The 19,973-nt window shown below is 36.6% G+C and overlaps 1 protein-coding gene across 1 annotated transcript; it reads left to right on the forward strand.

The window, feature by feature from the left end:
- The first annotated feature begins 15,811 nt into the window (after positions 1-15,811).
- LOC114358860 (esterase FE4) lies at positions 15,812-19,767 on the forward strand. Its single transcript, XM_028312939.1, has 3 exons — positions 15,812-16,207; positions 17,735-18,972; positions 19,473-19,767. Exons 1-3 carry the CDS (start codon positions 15,962-15,964, stop codon positions 19,648-19,650), a joined length of 1,662 nt encoding a protein of 553 aa, XP_028168740.1. The 5' UTR covers positions 15,812-15,961; the 3' UTR covers positions 19,651-19,767.
- Positions 19,768-19,973: the final 206 nt, after the last annotated feature.

The raw sequence follows: 19,973 nt of genomic DNA on the forward strand, positions 1-19,973 counted from the left end.
GCATGATGAATTCCGAAATCGCTTCACCCCTGCTTTTTTGTTGCTCCATAATGCGATTAAGAATTTATCTCACAAAACCTCTGTTTCTGCATCATCATTTCATTCCTACAAGTCTGATGATACGAGTATAATAATTTTTTAAAAAAAGTGTTCCTATATTCGTGTTCAAAAATGTGTGTATCCTGCAACCTCCTGCACACTGTGCAGTGCACAGTAGTCCAGTACACGAATTACCAGGCCAGGTTAACATTCAATCTTAAACCTTCCCGCTTTAATAATTCGCCTCAAACTTGACTGATGACACCTCACGAAGCTCAGGTGTACGACAACGAAGCACTTCCATATTCCTATAACATCTTCTTCATATTTTATTCATGCCAAATGCAGGCAGCCCTTGTACCGAACTGGCACACGTGGCTCCAAATTGCTTCACTCCTCCCAAACGGCAATTTATTGCTTTTGTTTCCACAAAATTCGCTAATCCCTCCAATACTGGGGGTGTATTCTGGATGAAGTCTCTACCTGTATGGGCAAGACCTGTCCAGCAGTGGACGTCTAAGCACTAAAAATGATGCTGATACCTTTTGAAATTGACTTCATCTTTATTCATCAGGTCTTTTAGTCTCCACTGTAAGAGCGTGACCTTTTCTAGTTTACCAGAGGAATTTGACCTATCCTGGCCAGAAGGGTTTTGGAGGCCTGATGTTCCCCAGTTCCTAATTTTTTCCCCAGTTGCCTTTTACGACATCTACGGGAAGAATAAGAGAAGTCCTGTTCTATTCTAAGGAACCACATACAGTCGTGGTCAACTAATTAGGGACGTTATATGACTAAAACACAAGACCGTCTCTCCAGTCCAAAAAAAAAATCTTCACGAGGCTTTGTAGCTTGTGCCTATTAATAACAAGTAATTTGGCTAGTATTCTAAATATTAAAAGGCCAGAAAAGAAACTAGCTAGTTGCGATCAATATTTTTAAAATAAATAAATCATTGCCACCTACACATTTATTGACCTAGGGATGGACAACTAATTAGGGACACGTAACACTTTCACTGTAAATGTAAATAAATTGGAAATTATTTAAGTGTTTCTTACATAAAAAGTTTTCATTAATAAATATAGAATACAAAACAAAATCATCAAACGTATTTTTATAACCAATATGGTTGGTTTTGTTAGTTATAACCATTTGACATCGGCGCGGCATGGATGCAATCAAATCATTACAGGTTTCTAAAGAAATATTATTCCAAACACCAAGGAATGCCACGAAAAGCTGATTTTTAGTGCCAGTACGTTGAGCTGCAACTTTTTCCTTCGTTTCATACCATAAGCTCTATAGGGCTTAAGTCTGAGTTGTTTTCGGGTCAATCTAGTACCGTCACTGACTGTTGCGCTAGGAACGATTAAACAGAGTACGCGGTATGTTTTGGGTCGTTATCGTGTTGAAATGTTAATAAGACTGGTAAGACTTCTTCAGCATACGATAGCATCGTTTTCTCCAATATTTGTTTGTATTGGAATTGCTCAAGTTTAACTTCAGTTCTTTTTATAGGTTACACTCTATGTCCAGAAAAACATCCCCAGATTTTTATATTGCCGCCTGTATGTTTCACCTGCTTCTTCGTTTACTTTGGTATCATTTCGGACTTTACAGGTCGTCGCACGTATTGTCTGTCATCGGATGAAATAAGATTTATCTTGATCTCATCAGAAAACAGCACATTTATCCATTGAGCAAAAGCCTAATGTCCATACTTTCTTGCAAACGCCAATCTTGCTTCTTTGTGTTCCATCTTCAGTAATGGAACTTTTCGAGGAACTCTTCCTACAAGCTTTGCCTCCACCATTCGCCTTCTGACGGTCCTCGCAGATACTCCAGCAGTCGGTTCTGGTCCAAAAATCTCGCTCTTGATCAGAACGAAACCCTTAAAGGGGTCTCTCTTTGCGAGAGTGACCATTCTGCGATCATCTTGTGGGGTTGTTTTTATTGGCCTCTTCCTTCTAGGCATACTTTCTGTGGTTTCATGATTTTGAAATAATCCACTGCATCGTAGATTCATGTTTTTGAACATTTTAGATGATCTGCAATTTACCGGTATGGCCATCCAAACTGATAAAGATTGATTATAACTTAGCGCATTGTTGCTTTTCTTTCAGTCCATTACCTTTAATAATTTGATGAGTTTTTAACTCGCAAGATAAGAATATCGCTTTTCAAATTGACGCCGAAATTACAAATGAACAGAATAAAAGTTATTACTTTTTTTTTTTTTAATTTAGAAGGAAAAACTTAAGCGTCCCTAATTAGGTGGCCAGACCGTCCGTACCATAATTACCGATTCATGTGATTTGATTTAGATTTTTTATTAAGTTAGTAAGTTTTTTTTGTTGTTATTGTATTCTGTTAAATAGAGTACTTGATAGTCAATATGTTTACAAAGTAACAGCCAGTAATATCGAATGAAGCTCACAACAATAGGATATGAACACTTAGTATTGCTTAGTATTCTATCTGTCCCTAATTAGTTGACCACGACTGTATTTATCCACCAACTTACACACATATTTTTAACTCTGTATAATTAATGAAGTTTGTATTGAATGACAAAAATAAATATTAATAATACGAATAGGTACTACATGCAATAACGAGACTGGAATCTCTGGATTAAAGAAAGTGAGAGAGATGAAAGATGACGAAATATACCAAAATAGGTTTCCAGAATAGGGCCTTCGAAATTTTAGATGCCAATATTCCCAATGTAGCCAGTCTTTTGTGTGGTGGACTCCGACCTGATTATGGAGTTTCCAAAGGCTTGATTTACAATCTCAACTTAGGAAAGCTTTGGCTTTTGTACGAAAGTTGGGTAATGAAAAGTTTTTTGATTAATGATTTTAATGTTAATGTGTTTTCGAAGAGGCTTAGGATTCATTTACTGAGTGAAATTCAATAGCTTATTATATCCTTAAATGAATGCACAACAATATTTTTAAATTATTATAGGACTAGCGGCNCGCTAATAAAAATTTTCAATATTTTGCAAAGTCACCCTGTATACCTACAGATATCAGTTAATTCGGTTAAAACAAGATATTCTTACGGAATGAGATTCGACTGAAGACGAATATTGGGTCTGGTTTAGGCTTTTAAGTAGGTCACGCTTTGCAGCATTTTCTTATTCTGGTTGACTGGTAGATAATACCCCGTTTAACCTTTCTTTGTAGGTACTCCATATGTTGCAAACAGTGACAATAAACATATTGCCATTGGTTCATCAGCAGCATACAGCTGCTGAACATAGGCCTCCCGAATTATTTCCATATCGACCGGTTGGTAGCAGCCTGCATCCAGCGCCTTCCTGCTTTATGAGGTCGTCGGTCCACCTTGTGTTTTCCGGTACCTACATAGCCACTGGTTAGTATTTTTAGACCAAGTAACTTGGATATTTACCCTGTAAATTATACTTTTATTATATTCATTGAAGTGGCACAGGGCATAGATGTAATTGTGCTCAGGAAAGTATACAGACGTAGCAAGTTCTAGCTGGTTGCATTATAAAAGAGTTAAAACCGAGTTAAAGCCACCTTATATCTTACAATAAAACAACTTATATGCTAAACTATAACTATACTAAAACTGGCATAACTTCATAACTCGCAATGAACTAACTCCGAATATTAAGTAGGTCCAAATGCAGTGGAAAATGGCTGAAAATGCGAAAATGAGTCGGGTCCAGCCGAATAAACAGCTTTGCTCGAATTTGTTTCGCTGAAATAACAAAACAACTAAATACAGTCTGTGGCACGAAGCCTTAATCTATTTTAAACTCTATACAAAAGATATTAAGTTCAAAATTGATTAGAAAATCCGTAATTTTGAAGTAGGTTGACCTGCTTCACCGTACATTGTTTTGGTATATTTTCCAGGTAATTTACTGCAAATGAGATGATTGGAGCAAATTATGTGCTTTGTGAAATTTGAAGAATGGGAATAAAACCGCGGTTTGGTGAAGAAAATACCAAGTAATTATGCTGCAAAATCATTTTTACAGCGTTGTAAATACTTGGTATATTTTATTTTTCAGCAGGTCGTATACGAACTTTGTATCCACTATGTCGGAGGCTTATTGCCTTTCCAACAGTGCTGTGCATCTGATTTACATTTTAATACGTGACGTGTTTTTACTGTGCTGTTTTTCCACTCCCACTCCTCCAATGGACCTCCCACTCCATCACTTCTCTCCGACGAGGTGGGGAGTAAGTCAAAGCCAAACCTCTAGTAAATTCAAGAGAGTCGTGCTCCTGCAATGGAAGAAAAGTGAAGTTTATACTGAATACTTGTACTACCTACTTATATTTTTGTTGCAAAAAGAGGTCAATTCTGTACATGAAATATATTTTCAAAATAACTATCAGGGGGTGATTAGTGATCGATACTGATGCCAAAAATGCGATCAGTAAAATTTTTGTCTGTCTGTCTGTCTGTCTGTCTGTCTGTCTGTCTGTCTGTATGTTCCTTATAGAAACAAAAACTACTCGACGGATTTTAACGAAACTTGGTACAATTATTCTTCATACTTCTGGGCAGGTTATAGGATACTTAGGAATTCCCACGGGAACGGGCATTAGCGGNCGGTATGTTTTATTTTTCAGCAGGTCGTTTACGAACTTTGTATCCACTATGTCGGAGGCTTATTGCCTTTCCAACAGTGCTGTGCATCTGATTTACATTTTAGTACGTGACGTGTTTTTACTGTGCTGTTTTTCCACTCCCACTCCTCCAATGGACCTCCCACTCCATCACTTCTCTCCGACGAGGTGGAGAGTAAGTCAAAGCCAAACCTCTAGTAAATTCAAGAGAGTCGTGCTCCTGCAATGGAAGAAAAGTGAAGTTTATACTGAATACTTGTACTACCTACTTATATTTTTGTTGCAAAAACCATCTATTTTTTTTTTTTTAAGAAAACATGCTAGTTTCTTTTACCTTGAACATAGATCAGTTTTTCTTTAACACTAAACATTACACAACAAACAAAAACCCGCAACTACAAACACTCCGCTATAACTCCAGCATAGTGTCATCTAATAGAACTCAATGGTCACGCTGTTTTACCTGAGGCTTTTATGGCGGAATAAAAATAACAGTAACTATTCAGATGTAGCGGCCGTAACGAGGGTAGCGGTGGAGTATTTAAGGATGGTTTTAAGTGCTAGCAATAGCGACCAAAGTAAAAAACGTGTGTGAGTTTCTTCTGCCACCTCTTCTCAGCATCATACCATTGTCCCAAAGTGATGGTAGGGCAAGGTCACAAATACCTAGTCTGGTCATAAGTTCTGTCACATGATCATAACTTTTGAATTTTGAATGAAGGTCTCAAAAATATTTATTGAATTAGAATTTAGAATATTTAACGAAATTAAAAATGTGCACTGTTTTGAATTTTATTTGTTTTTAAATATGTAGTGGACGCATAAAGAAGACCGAACAGCGATTGTCACGCTGCATTGGTGCGGTTACTCGCCAAAGCAGATTTTCGATGTGCTGAAAAAATTTAATTAAATATTAATTTTACGTTTATCGTTTCATCAAACGATATAATGAAGTTTTAAGTGTAGAAGACACAAAACAAAAGTAATTGTTCTTGCACGGTTAGGACTCCAGCAGCGTTAAAAGCTGCGAAGGCGCGAACTCAAAAATAACCCATGCGTTAGCAGACTTTGCCTGCCCTGGAGGTAGGCTAAAGCAAAACCAGGGTGAAATTGGTATTTATGAAGACTAAAAGCTTCAAACTTTTTGAATAAATATCAAAAATTACTTGGATGCGCGTTTAAAAGACCTAAGATTGAAGAAATCCCACGTTTTGCTTAAGCGGTACGCGGGAAAAAAGTACCTTGAATAAAATTTTTCGAATGCTTTTATTTACCATGGAGGAGAGTTACAAAAAATCAAAATTGTAAGTTGGATGCGTACATCAATGAAGAAGCACCAGCTTAATTTCGGCTGTCCAGCTAGGCCAACTATTATCGTCACTCAAGGTTTGGTAACATGTCTCAAATTTGGGCTTTTTGAGGTATTTTTTGCATGAAAGGCATAAAAACGAAAGCCATTCTGTATGAAAATTCAGTTCTCACAAAGCTTATAGAACCTTTTTCACATATCATGCCCAACAACAGACACTGGGAGTTCCAGCAGGATTCTGAGCCAGCTCATAGAGCGAAAAGCGCGCAAAACCCGCTCGTAGGGCGTAAAATTGACCGGCACGAAGTCTAGCCCTCATCCAGTCCAGACCCTAATCTGTTGGATTACAAAATATGGCAATATTTGGAGAGGAAGACCTGCTCTATGCCTCATACTGATTTGGAGTCCCTCAAGGCATCCTGTATCAAACCAACGGCCGATATTGATACGAAATTCGCTCGTGTTTCTAGAGACCACTGACCGCGCAGTTTGAACCCTTGTATTCATAATTGCGAGGAAAATTTGAAATAATTTTTATAAGCATAAAATCTTTGTTTTAATACTTTTCTATTAGTATATAAATGATTACCGTAAAAACAAATTTACTATCAATTATTTCACTATAAACATGTGACAGAACTTATGACCCGACTAAGTATAGTGACGTGTATGATAAATATTATTTAGATTTTTGATTTTGTTTTGATTTGATCATAAAATGGTATAAATTGTAAGCCACTGGTATTGTGAAATGCAGCTAAACGTTCTTGTGTGAGTGATAGTCCTTACAGTTGGAAGTTAGGGAACCTGATTAAGGTTTCGTGCGAGTGCCAAAGGGTCTCTTTTTGGGTTTTCTTAGCTTCAGTTCAATTTTTGAAAGTAATTAAAAAAATCTGATATTATGCACTTACAGACGACAGCACGTCAAGCACTAGATACGTTACTGCATACACTGCGGTTCTTATTCAGTTGTGATAGGTGTTACTTTACAACAAAAATGTCTAACTTGATGTACTGTCGACCGTACAAGGTGTTCAAACTTGAGTGATGGTACAAAACCGTAAATACTGTGACATATATCTAACGACATATCTAGCCTACTTTTGTCGCGCTCGTCGGTCGCTCTATCCGAAAACCACCCTTAAGCTTAACGCGCAGCACATTAGCGGAAGGGAACGTTTTTATTGTGGGGACAAAATAGAGGTACAGTCAGCAGCAGAAAGTTTAAACGCTTCTGACCCTTAGCGGAGTTTTAGTTGTTTGTATGTGATTAATAGTGAGGATATTTCTGTCTGAGACTTTGAATACAGTAATCTGTTATGAATAGAATAAGTCAAAAAGTAGAATTAATGTTTTATGATGTTTAACACTCAATTCTATTATTCAATTTGAAGTTTGAACCCACGACTTTCTTGCAGGGCAACTGATCTAACTACAAAAACTTCTTTTTGCCTATTTATAGCTGCTCTACCTAAATATTTAGCATTGATAATCTCAATTTCAATCGTAAGTCTTCTTCCATATTTACAACTGTATTAAGAAGTTATAGCGCTCTTATTAACACATTCATTTCTTGTTTCAGTCACTCCCATTCATATTAAATTATTGCATCATAGCTACGTATAATACTTTTTAAAATAAAACTTTACTCTTATTGAAAATCCGCAACTGACTGTACCACTTTATTATTATGTGGAAAGGATTGTGCGGTAAAAACCTTCGTGTTTTGAAATAAACTGGCAACACCAGAGCTCTTATCCCACCTGACAGAAAGCCTATAATCCTCTGACATTTATAGTTTGATCCCAACAACAAATAAAAGGGACAAAGAAGGCTCGGGTTTGAAAAAGGAATTTTAAAGGTATTTTATACATGGTGGAAAAATACGTTTTAATTTGGAGATTTTATTTTTTACTTAGAACAACATTACTTATTATTTGCCTAAAAATGCACACTGTTCGTTAAACAATGTAGAAAGTAAGCCAAAAAAATTATTTTAAAAATAACGTACATAACGTATCTAAATGTGCCTAAAAGTACCTAAAATGACATACGCCCGTATTCACAAACATTACTATGAGGTCTCACAGTGCACAGAGCTCTATTCAATGCTGTGCGTTCGATTTTCTGCTTCAATTAAGCAAGCATCGAATTTGTGAATACGGACGATAGAGTTATAGAACATAGACAACGCATCTTACAAGTCAAAAAAAAGTATTGAACCTAAATATTTTTTACACGTCCCAGTACACTTCTGGTTAGTTTTATTTAAAGTAAGTTACTGCATCTATTTTATTATGTGCCAAGGCTAAACTGCACCTTATTGCTAAAAGGTTAAAAATATGAAAGAGCAAACGTTTCATTTTCATCAATGTAGAAAAGGATCTTTAGAAGTAACCGTTACTATGCAGTTTCGGGAAACCCCCTGAGTAGAACTAACGTTTTTCGTTGGTTCTCAATATTCTTGATTTTTTGTTGATGACAACCAAGTTTTTCAGCCTATGTTGTCTCTGTCAGTGTTTATTAGTAAAAAATACGCAATAATAAAAAATATTTTAGTTTGTAAGTTTCTTTGTCGGAACTACTGAACTGATTTGATCATTCTTTCAACAGTAGAAAACTACATTATTTCTGAGTTTAAATCATTATCATTTTTGTCAGACCCCAAAATCTCGAGGGCGAAGCCATGGGTATAAGCTTTCTATGATAAAACGCGACTGTTTTAGTTCTACTGCATTTCATGGATTCTCTACATAGGATTTACAGAGCTGGAAATGAGTTGGTTAGTCCAGACTCATACCACAACTCATACTCAGTAATAAACGAAGTAAATTACATCTGGGAAATGTTATTCGATTCGGTATAATAATTTAATTAAGGATCTTGAGTTGTAATGAATTACACAGGTTGTTGATTAATTGCCAATTTGTTTGAAATACCTTTTACTCTCGAAATTTCTGGTCCAGCAAACTTTTTGATTGATTACCTGCTTCTGCTCCGTCTGTTGATGGCCTTGAAGATTTCTGTTTTCCTCTCTAGTTTATTTGAGCAGTAGATTTCTTTTTGTACTTAAGAAAATCCAAAGGAATTGAATGAGAAAATAATGTGTATAGTACTTTTCGTCGTTCGTTTGAGAACCACTGACTTAAGTCTGATTTCATGCTCACGTGCTGCTGTGGAATAATGATGAATCCGAAAGTTTGATACGAAAAGAATTCCGAAAAAGAAGGAGAAGTTTTGCGAGCGTTCTAGAAACGTCTTGAATACAAAGCAAGAAGCGGTGTTTGACGATTTTTCTTTCTGTCACATTTTCAGATTTCAGAAAACTGTATACTTAAGTCTGGTGTGCTAGAATAAAGAGGCTGCTAAAGGTGACTAATCTGCCCGTTTTCGCCATCAATCCATAATTTTTAAGTGACCTCTATGTAAACAAAATGCCTGTAAGCATACATTACCATGCTACCATAGGGGCCACTTAAAAATTAGGGTAAGATTCTTCCGCCAATATGTCGTCGTTTCCTTCTCACTTGTAGTCTTATTACTTATAGTAGGTACAGGTAGGTCAGTTAAGCTAATACGAGTGATTTAGTGAAAAAAAAACATGAGTAGGAGAAAAATATTGACTTTAGAAGCAACACAAAAGAAAAATCCTGTGATAAGGTGAGTACCTATCTTGAAGAAATCTCTGAAAATCAGTGTCTTGCTCCTTTTTAGAAACTCAAAAAGAGCAAGAAACTGATTTTTATCTCTTTCTAGTTAGAAGTTAAAGAGTGGCTTTACCTCTATAGTCCAGTGGACGACGCGGTTTCAACTCTGACCCTCGAATTTTTGGGACGTGTAGGAGTGCCCTAAGAAGGGCCTTCATATTAATAAAGCATTTTGACTTCGAATTTAAATAACCAGATGCACTACAACTTTCAGCGATCCTTTGTTCGTATTAATGAAAACTCCGTTTTATTCATTAGTGCGACAGTCGGATCGCGGTTTAATTAACTAACCTTAGCAAGTCACTTCGAAGCTGCGAGTATTTACTTGGAAACTGTTAGATATTGTCGCATATGCTTAAAACTTGTATGTGCCAACTGTTATATTGCCTCTTCAGCTGAGCTAAAATTGCATGTGTAAAATACAATAACAGATTTAAATAAATAACAATAAATAATTTAGCTGTCAAATTGTTGTTTACTATGGAGAATTTAAACAATTTATATTACATATAGAGAACTCATTTTTCAGTCAAGAGTTTCAAAGTACCTAAACTTAATTCACAAGTGTTGCTGACTTTCAATTCGGGCCCTTCAAGATCCCTTTAAGATCTTTTACTATAACGGCTAGCGAGGCACAGAACCCGCACATAAATACTTCAACTCATCACAGTTTTGCCCCTGAAAGGATTCGAACATGTGACAGCAGGTTAGTAGTCCCATACGAAAATCAAGCCCACACTGCTGTGAACAATAAACCCAGCCCACACCTTCAGTCAATACCATATTGCACTACATTGTGGGGAAATCACGGATTTGGGAAACACTACAAGCTATTCCAGACCCTTTGTCTTCAGGAATAGAGGCGATGGTCGTTGTTTGAAGTATCCAATTTGGACGCGAGCCAATGCTTGATGTTTTCCCATGTTCTCCTAACCGGTGTTTATGTTATCACACAAGTTTGTAGACGATTGATTTTGTCGTTGGAAATTCCATAGACGTAATTTTTTTTTTAAATATCCTTGGACATTTTACACTGCGCCTCTAGTCCCAAACTAAGTAAAGCTTGTGCCTACTTGTAGTAATTTGTTTTGCCTAAAGTTAATAGTCCCGTTAATTCCTCGCGCTGATCTAAATATTTATGCTTGTTTTCGAATGGGTTCACCACAATAGTCCAGCATACCAGAGTTTTTCGAATAACGAGACAGTCCGACACCGACATCATTGGGCTATTGTCGCCGTTTAACTCCAACTTACAATTTTCTAAACTTTTATTTTAAAGTTCAAAGTTTAGATTAATTATGACAAAAAAGAGAGAATTAGTGTGCACTTTTTTGCAAAGCGTATTTTTCTTTCACATTTTAAATGGCAACTAATAGTGACTGAGTTTCCTCCAGCGCTTTTATTATTGTTTGTCTCATGCAGAAACGTCAAGATTTTTGGACAAAATTAAATGTTCTTGGAAGTTAGTACTCAATATTTGTGCATCTTCACAAACATCTTGTCATTTGTTTGTAATCGTACAAATGGCGTCAAGGTGCTACTCTAAAGAATGGTAGGACTGATTTTTCGAAATTATCTTCTTAAGGTTAAATAGCAGTTCTATTTTTTTTACTATAACTTACTTTTCAAACACTTTTCCCGAATTTCCCGCGTTGCACTTGCTGCCTGCTTGTCTCTTTAGAGCTTGTTATCGAATTGATGTTACGTACTGCACTCGATAGAGTATTACTACTTCTAACTTAAGATTCACTTTTGAGTGTTTTGTGTTATTTTATCGTGGTTTTCTGAACTGGTGGATGTTAGCACAACCCGATGAGGCGTTCGGAGTAGAACATATTTATGGTGCAAATGCTAGATAAATAGCAGCAAGCGAGGTATTGTACGCGAAATATTTTAACATGTCTAAAGTGGAACGTTTTAAGGAAACTTTAGCTTGTGTACTTTTACGATAGTTACTTGATCGGAAAATGGTAATGCCAGATTTTGTATGGAAGGTGGCGTCTTTTTTTATTCGCGCGGCCATCCAATCCTTATTTTTTGATTACAAAATAGTGTAATAAACCAAACTTACTATGACATGTATACCTCTAAACTCAGTCTGAACTGAGTTACGAGCATTAGAAGTTTGATGTTTTACATACTAAGATTTGCTTTTTGCGCGCAAGTTTTGTAAGAAATTGCAACAAAATAGTGATGTCTTTTTTAATTGCGCTAATTCTGCTCAGAGAGAGAGAGGTGAAAATTTGTGTGTCACAGAAAACTTTACAGCGCGTTTTAAAAACCGGCATAAATCATAGCGCGCGAGATAAAAACTATTCTGTCCTTTCCCGGGACATCATCAAAACTCGATTCAGTGGTTTTGGTGTGAAAGTGTGATGGACAGACTGAGTTATTTTCGCATTTATAATATTAAGTATCGGGAATATTGCACATAAAGGTCTCCAATTAATAATGATTTTAGTTAAATAAAAAGGAAGAATACATCTTTACTTTCCTATGCAACCACACAATGTGTGGTGCTATTTTAAGGTAACTCATTTGGAAATGTCATTTCCAAATGAGTTACCTTAAAATAGCCAAAAAAACTATTTGAAAAATACGCCTCTACATTTTACTATTCCAGCCGAATAAATCTAAGTGGTCCCTTAGGAGTTTTGGTTGGCATTCATTATGGATGTACGGTCCCGCCGCAGAGCAGTTAGCAAAGCCTGTATTGGGACTGTATCGGTCTAGATCATTGGCTTCCCAAGTGGGGGGGCGCCCCCCACAAGAGGCACAAAGACCTTTAAAGGGGGGCGCGGGCCATCTGTGTACTTAAGTATAAAAAACCTGCGACCGCAAAGAGAATGCATTCCGGACTGATATGATCAATAAATAATCTTGACTGGAGGAGGGGGGCACGGAATTTTTTGGATGGACGAAAGGGAGTGCGTCTCAAATAAGTTTGGGAACCAATGGTCTAGATCTAGAATTTAGACTCAAATGGCGTTAAATTGAGGTCTTCAAACCCGCCTACATTTAGCACCCACACGTTTAAAACAGGAGTATAGATAGAATAGCTTGAGATGAAGGTACCTTAAACCAGATAGATTTAGCCCTCGATTAAAAAACATAAGATTAGCTGTAACAGAATACATATTAACATGATGTCGTGCCCTGAGTGCCCAAGCAACTCACGCAGGAGGATTTAATGAATGCTGCTGGAAACGCCACTCTTGTAGTGGAGTTTTGGGCTGACGCTGTGTAGGTTTGATGTCGACACGATATGAAGAAGATCAATGAATTAAAGGGCAATATTACAAAACGACGCCCAAAAAATAGCATATCGAATTCTGAGATGGATCAAATTTTCAATATCTAGATTAAAACTTTAATGTCTTAATAATAAAGACCAAGATTATGTAACAGCCTTGAAACTCGCTCATCAATTATATCTTGAGATTGATTGGTCTCAGATTGCTTAGTAATATCGAATCCCACGATCTATAGAATTAATTACAATACCTTAGTTTAATGCTCGTATCCACAAACATTACTATGAAGTCTCACGGTGCGTGTGGACGCACAGGGTCACACACGAACCAATCACAGAGCTCTATTCACCGCTGACTTCGCCGTGATTTGACCAAACAAGAGTAAATATTAATCTCAGAATAAAATGTTAGTTACTCGACATTTTGACATATTTCCCATACTGAAACTGTCAATGTGCTAGTTATACCAGGTGTTATTCTCGGATAAAAGTTTGGTCGAATCGGGCCTTAAGCAAGCATCGTTTGTGAATACGGGCGTATAGAATTACGCCAGTCCAGCACAACCTGTCTTTTGAAATAGCAAGGACAAATTCAAATTCAAAATTCAAATTCACACCGTGTTCACATCGTGTCCATGTGGACAGAACTCAATAAATAACGATATTAAATTGGACATTTTGTGTGTCAACAAATATCGCGCTTCACACCTTATTAACAAAATTAATAACTATGACGTGCTTTGTATTTTATTACAAAATCTTACGTCATGCCTATAGAATTTGAAATCCATCGATTTGATCAAAAAAAGTATTTTATCTGAGGCCTCAAATCGTTTATCTTGCTTACAGCCTACTTTATTAAAGGCTTGGTCACCCTACGTGACACGTAACGCCATGTTCATGCGAGTAGGGTTACCAACTTTTTTGAAAACCCATAAAATGACTACTCCGGAAACTTCAAGTGCGAAAATTAAGGAAAACAGATCATTTTTTCCGCCTTAGGCCATTAAGTTTCTAGATTGAGATTTTTGGCTTGATGATTTGAGCATGCTAATCTTCTAATAAACTTTTCTTATTCAATTTTCTTATTCTAGTTATCCGTGAGTTGAAGATGAGCACGCTCAAGCTGAGAAACTTAATTCAGGACCCGAGTTTTATTAAAAGATAGAAATAAGCACCAAAATGGCAGGAAAATCCTACTAATATTGTAAATGTGAGTTTTTGAGGATAACTGGAGGGATGAATGGATATTATTTTAACTCTCACGCCTAAACCACTAAAGTGACTAAACCGATTTTGACGAAATTTGTTATGAATATAGTTTGAAACCCAGGGAAAATCCTTTTTTTTTTTTTGCTTCATGGTTTTTGGAAGAAAACTTTTTGTGAAAAACCGAAATTCGCGCAAGTAAAGCCACGAGCAAAAGTTATTTATTGAATAATGATAGCCCTACTGGGAGTCGAATCGCTTATTTTCGGGGCAAGCGTGACCCGCATCGGTAAGTATGGGATTTGATACTGACTTGCGATACTGAGCCACCTTATAAATGTCTTTAGTCGTGTGTGATGTTACTCGAAAAATATTTATAACATTTTTTGCTATATTTTTATCCTACAATATTTTCTTGTTCAAGTATTGTAAGGATTTATTTTTTTAGCTAAAACGTAGTCTTGTGCCAAATATTCGAATACTTCGATTGCATAAACTGTAAACCATGTATTAAATAAAATGTAATGCACATAAAATAAATCTACGCATTCACCAATGTCAATAGGTGTTTGTAACTCTACACTTATTATTATTCTGTGACTCTATACTTGTTATACCTATTTACCTACTTGTAATATTTGATGTTATGCTAATAGAATTCGTTTTAATTTAGCTACTATACACACACAAGTTAATTTAACACGATTATTTACATTTAAGTACTATGCAGCAAAATTAAACTTAAGTATCATTATTTTTACAGTACTTTTGCTTTAGACGTTACGTTACTATTATAATTTATCCCAATATACAGGATGTCCTGTAAAGATCGTGCCAAAGTTGTGGGGATGATACACTAATGGATGGTCATTTTTTTTTTAACTATCACCATTTAAATTCACCCACAAGGTGGACCGACGACATCATAAAGGTAGCAGGGAAGTGCTGGACGCAGGCCGCTACCAATCGATCAACATGGAAAGCATTGGGGGAGGCCTATGTTCAGCAGTCGACGTCCTATGGCTGAAATGATGATGATGATCACCATTTTGCGAAGGTTAAGAATATTTCAATCCGGTATAACAACGTAATATCAGAGACGTAATAAAAAAAGAGATAAAACAACTTTATCGGCCATTATCGTATACAGTCTGGTTAGTTGAATCTTGCGGCTGTATTAGAACATTTGCTTACGTTGTATAAAGTTATTTGCTATTTGATAAACGTAAATGTGATTGGTGGTTAAAGTGACACTAAAAGATGGACTTTATGTTTTTGTTTAGTGACTTCATTTTGTGTAGTGTCAAGTAAACACGGAAATTATAAAAGAAAAACGAAATGGAAATTAAGGATTTCCATGAATGTGATACTTAATATAATATTTAGGTGAAACGCGCTTTTGAGAAGATAAATTGAATTAAGCAGACCTTTTTAAATAGATCTGACGTTCTTAAGTGATGCCAATAATTTATTTAAAGTAACGCTCGAATCTAATTTGAATTTTTAATTACGTAAATGAAATGGTAGAGTATGTTAAAGACAAAATAATTATAAAACTCTTACTCTAGTGTCACAATCAGTCACAAAATTAAGTAACAATCCAACCCTTTCTCTAAAAAAACGTTTTCATTTATAACTTTTTCCACAACACATCTAAATAAACTCATTCACCCAAACCAAAATAATCCATTCATGTTAAATTCGATCACCGACCAAACCTTTATGAGAATGGTTTATCGGAAACTAATTTCGCTAGCCAAATCGCATTATAATAGGTATTGTTAAATCCAGTTTACGAAAACAAAATTAAACATCCATTCTAAATTAGATGTTCTATTATTTCAAATCAGTATGTCTATCGAAAAGGACTGGGACGGCCATGTTGCTTGTCATAACATTTGTCGCGATCCTCAATTGTTTTTACGCCACGGAAATTAGTGATTGCCATAATAAGAGGTACAAATATGTGCAGACAAGGTACGGGACTGTTAGGGGGCATACTGTGAACAATGACTATATCGCCTTTCTTGGGATACCGTATGCAGAGCCACCGATCGGGAACAATCGGTTTAAGGTTAGTTTTCTTTTGTTATTATTACTATGTTAAGAATGATCGATTCCTTTCCGTTGGTTTTGTAAACAATGTCGTTAATCGAATTGTAAGTTAATTATTTTGTTCAATTGCATTTCTGATTTTTGTCTTTTATTATGTCATTAATATTACTTATTATCTTTACTATTTTGGGTCATAAATTACAACTTGAAAACAGGTTTATATCGTTCCAAAAATATGGCATTTAACCATGTAAGTAGCTGTTCTTCTATCGTGTAGATCAACGAACCAATGTTATATCCACTAACAAATTTATTAAATACTCATGCTATAAACACAAAATATAGAGAGTTGAGCATGATAGTCAAAGTTGATCATCTTGACTATCGCAAAAATAAGTATTATTCCGTACTTTGGAGAAAACGTCAACCACAGAAACATTTTTTGCGTGAAAGAGTTTCTCCTCCTCACTAACTTTCGCATTTATAATATTAGACGGATAGGTATTTTAGTCAATACAATCTTAACGTAGATAGTGACTTAATTTAATCTGACATAATAATTCTCATGACATCATCAGTAACACATGTAGGTACGAGTTTAAGCAATTATATTAATTATTTGTAATGAAGACATCCAGTTGCCTGAATGTTATGTTGGTAATTAGGATTGGCATGTGAAGTTATTAAATTACCGGTAAACTCGTCACATGTGTGATAATTACCGTTCTGGTAAACATGGCGTTTGTTAATTAACGTGTTAATACAGCGACGATATTAAATTAAATCAATTTTGAAATTTCGATCTACAGCTTAACAAATTGTAAACAAATCGTTAGTTTGATTTATATTGATCTACACTAATAATATTGTAAAGAGGAAAACTTTGTTTGATTGGTTGTAATGAATAGGCTCAAAAACTACTGGCCCGTTTTTAAAAATTCTTTCACCATTCGAAAGCTACATTATCCACGAGTAACATAGGCTAAATTTTATTTTGGAAAATAATAGGGTTCCGTAAAATATGTAGGCAGATAATGTAGTCCACGCGCGCGAAGCCGCGGGCAGAAAGCTAGTTGTAAATACATACGAGTAGAGTAGGGGAGATCGAAGAGAGTTGTAACATATTAGATTTATGGCAACTTATTAATAGCTATCAGCAAGCAACAGTGCGTATTTGTTAGCTCGAGACTTGAACTAAAAAACGCGTACTGTTACGAGCTCGCTAGTAAGTAGTTAATAAAAAAAAATTGTTCCAAAAAAATCGACAATGTCACAACTCTCCTCTGTTACAACTCACCTCGGTCTCCCCTAAACATAATAAAGATGCGTATCCACTAGTGGACATGTCAGAACACCAGTAAATTAAGATACTTTACATAAACAACGATTGATGTCACTTGAAGTCAAGTGATTGATTTGATTTGAAGTAAAATAAAAATGTTATATAGCTAATGACGCGTTTATGCAATAATATAAACGTGTTTACGAATTAGTTACCAATTTCCTGTGCAAAAGAACTTAAGTTCAATTTCTCCTTATTTTTCAGGCACCAAAACCTCCCCAGCCCTGGACTATCGTCTACGATGCTAACCGCACCACAAAATGCCCCCAAAAGGGCGAAGGCGAAGAAGACTGCCTCGTGCTTAACATCTTCACCCCCATGATAAGTCCTGAAACCCCTATACCTGTATTATTCTACATCCATGGAGGATCCTTCATCATGGGAGCAGGACCAACAGCGGGCGTTGAATATCTGATAAAACAGAACATCATAGTTGTAACCATCAACTACAGACTTGGAGCGTTAGGATTCCTATGTTTAGGCATAAAGGACGCTCCAGGCAACGCAGGGTTGAAAGACCAAGTCGCTGCTCTGAAGTTCGTCAGAAATAATATAGCCCAATTTGGGGGTGATCCCAAACAAGTGACGGTATACGGCATGAGCGCGGGGGGAGCGTCAGTCGAATACCTAATGCTGTCCAGCATGAGTAGGAGATTGTTCCATCAAGCGATTATAGAGTCTGGATCAGCCACTGCACCTTGGGCTTTAGACCGGAATCCGTCTAACACAGCAATGAAAATCTCAAGGCTTATGAACGTCCCAAAAACAGACTTCGCGAAGATATTAGCTGAACACTACAAGGGAATGCCTGTTGAGCTATTAACTGAGATGACGTTTGAGTACTACAATAACTTGACGGATGGCACGTTTGGTTTTGCTCCGTGTGTCGAAAAATACACAGGCGAGGAACATTTTCTAACGAGAGCTCCTAGCGACATTCTGAAAAGAGGCAAATTCCGAAAAATACCAACAATGTTTCTGTTCTCAACACTTGAAGGACTGTATCTTAGGAGCACGGAATATTACGAACTGAACTACAGAGAAAGGATGGAGTCTAATTTCCTGGAGTTCTTGCCAGCGGATCTTATCACACAAAAAGATGAAGTTAGACATGAGATAGCGGAGAGTATAAAACGTTTCTATTTTGGCAACAGATCTGACGATATTGTGGTTCAACATTTAAATTATTTCGGGGACAGTCTTATTTTGCATAGTCTCATGACCTCCGTGGAGGCCCATTCTAAGTGCAATCCAGTTTACCTGATGGAGTTTGCGTATAAAGGCAAAATTGGTGGATACGATTATTTTTACGAGAATTCGAATGTGGCTGGGCATGGCGATGTAGTAAAATACGCCATTTTGAATAAGAACCCTAAGGAAGAAGCCGACAAAATAACGGTTCGTAGAGTATCCAGTTTAATAGGGAATTATGTTAAATACGGGTAAGTTGAAACCAACTTTTTAACAGCCCTCTTTGTCTTCTTTACTCTTATACTATCGACACAGCCCCTGAGGTCACCCTAGTGACAGATTTAATTAATCACCAGTCTGAATACATTCGGGTTCAATCGATAGTAAAGTTCTATGGAACAGTTGATTCTTTTGTTTGTTGCAAAATACTAGCACCTATTCCAAATAAGTACATTAAGGCTGAGTTGCACCACCTAACTTTGACGATAACCTGTGTTTTTTGTATGAAGTTTCACAGATTTTTGACGTTTGTCAAAGTTAAAGTAAGGTGGTTCAACCCAGCCTATGATGCTTGTGTTTAACTGTACTGATTGTACCTATACAGCCAGTTTGCTTCCTAAAGTCGTAATAGTAAATTATTTTCTACAAACAGGTTTTAAAAAGCCCTTACACGTCAGTATCACTTTCACCCTGCCACTACTTCGGAACAATAAATGGGTCAAAATTTACATCTCTTAACCATCCTTTTTAGCAATCCAACACCATCCGTGACCCCATTACTACCCATCCGATGGCCAACAGTCTCCCGGGAAAATGTCACCTGCCTCTACCTGGACCGGGAGTTCCAAGTCTTCAGCCACCCTTACTGGGACAGGAAAACCTTTTGGGACGACATATACAACACGTCGAAAAGAAAGAAAAAACACTGAAGAGTGCGTTTTAGTGATTACATTTACGCCCGTATTCACAAACATCACTATGAGATCTCACAGTGCGCAAGGACGCACAGGGTCCCAAAAACCTATTCATAGACAATACTTGAGTGGCGGAGTGATACACACAAACCAATCACAGAGCTTTATTCAACGCCGTGAGTTTGACTTGGCATAGCGTTGCTGCTTCACTTAAGCAAGCATCGTTTGTAAATACGGGCGTAGAGTTACGTAATCGAAATTATGTTAAGTAGCCAATCGTTTTTGTTGATAAGTTTTGTGTAAATATTCGCCATTCTTATTTAGATTCGCCAATATGT

The sequence above is a fragment of the Ostrinia furnacalis genome, unplaced genomic scaffold (genome assembly GCF_004193835.3).
Source record: "Ostrinia furnacalis isolate ACB-3 unplaced genomic scaffold, ASM419383v2 OfSCF4122, whole genome shotgun sequence".
Classification (NCBI taxonomy): domain Eukaryota; kingdom Metazoa; phylum Arthropoda; class Insecta; order Lepidoptera; family Crambidae; genus Ostrinia; species Ostrinia furnacalis.

Coding starts and splice junctions, on each gene's coding strand:
- LOC114358860 (XM_028312939.1), top strand. CDS start 15,962: ATGTTCTATTATTTCAAATCAGTATGTCTATCGAAAAGGACTGGGACG. Junction 16,208..17,734: donor TCGGGAACAATCGGTTTAAG/GTTAGTTTTCTT, acceptor CTTATTTTTCAG/GCACCAAAACCTCCCCAGCC. Junction 18,973..19,472: donor GGGAATTATGTTAAATACGG/GTAAGTTGAAAC, acceptor CATCCTTTTTAG/CAATCCAACACCATCCGTGA.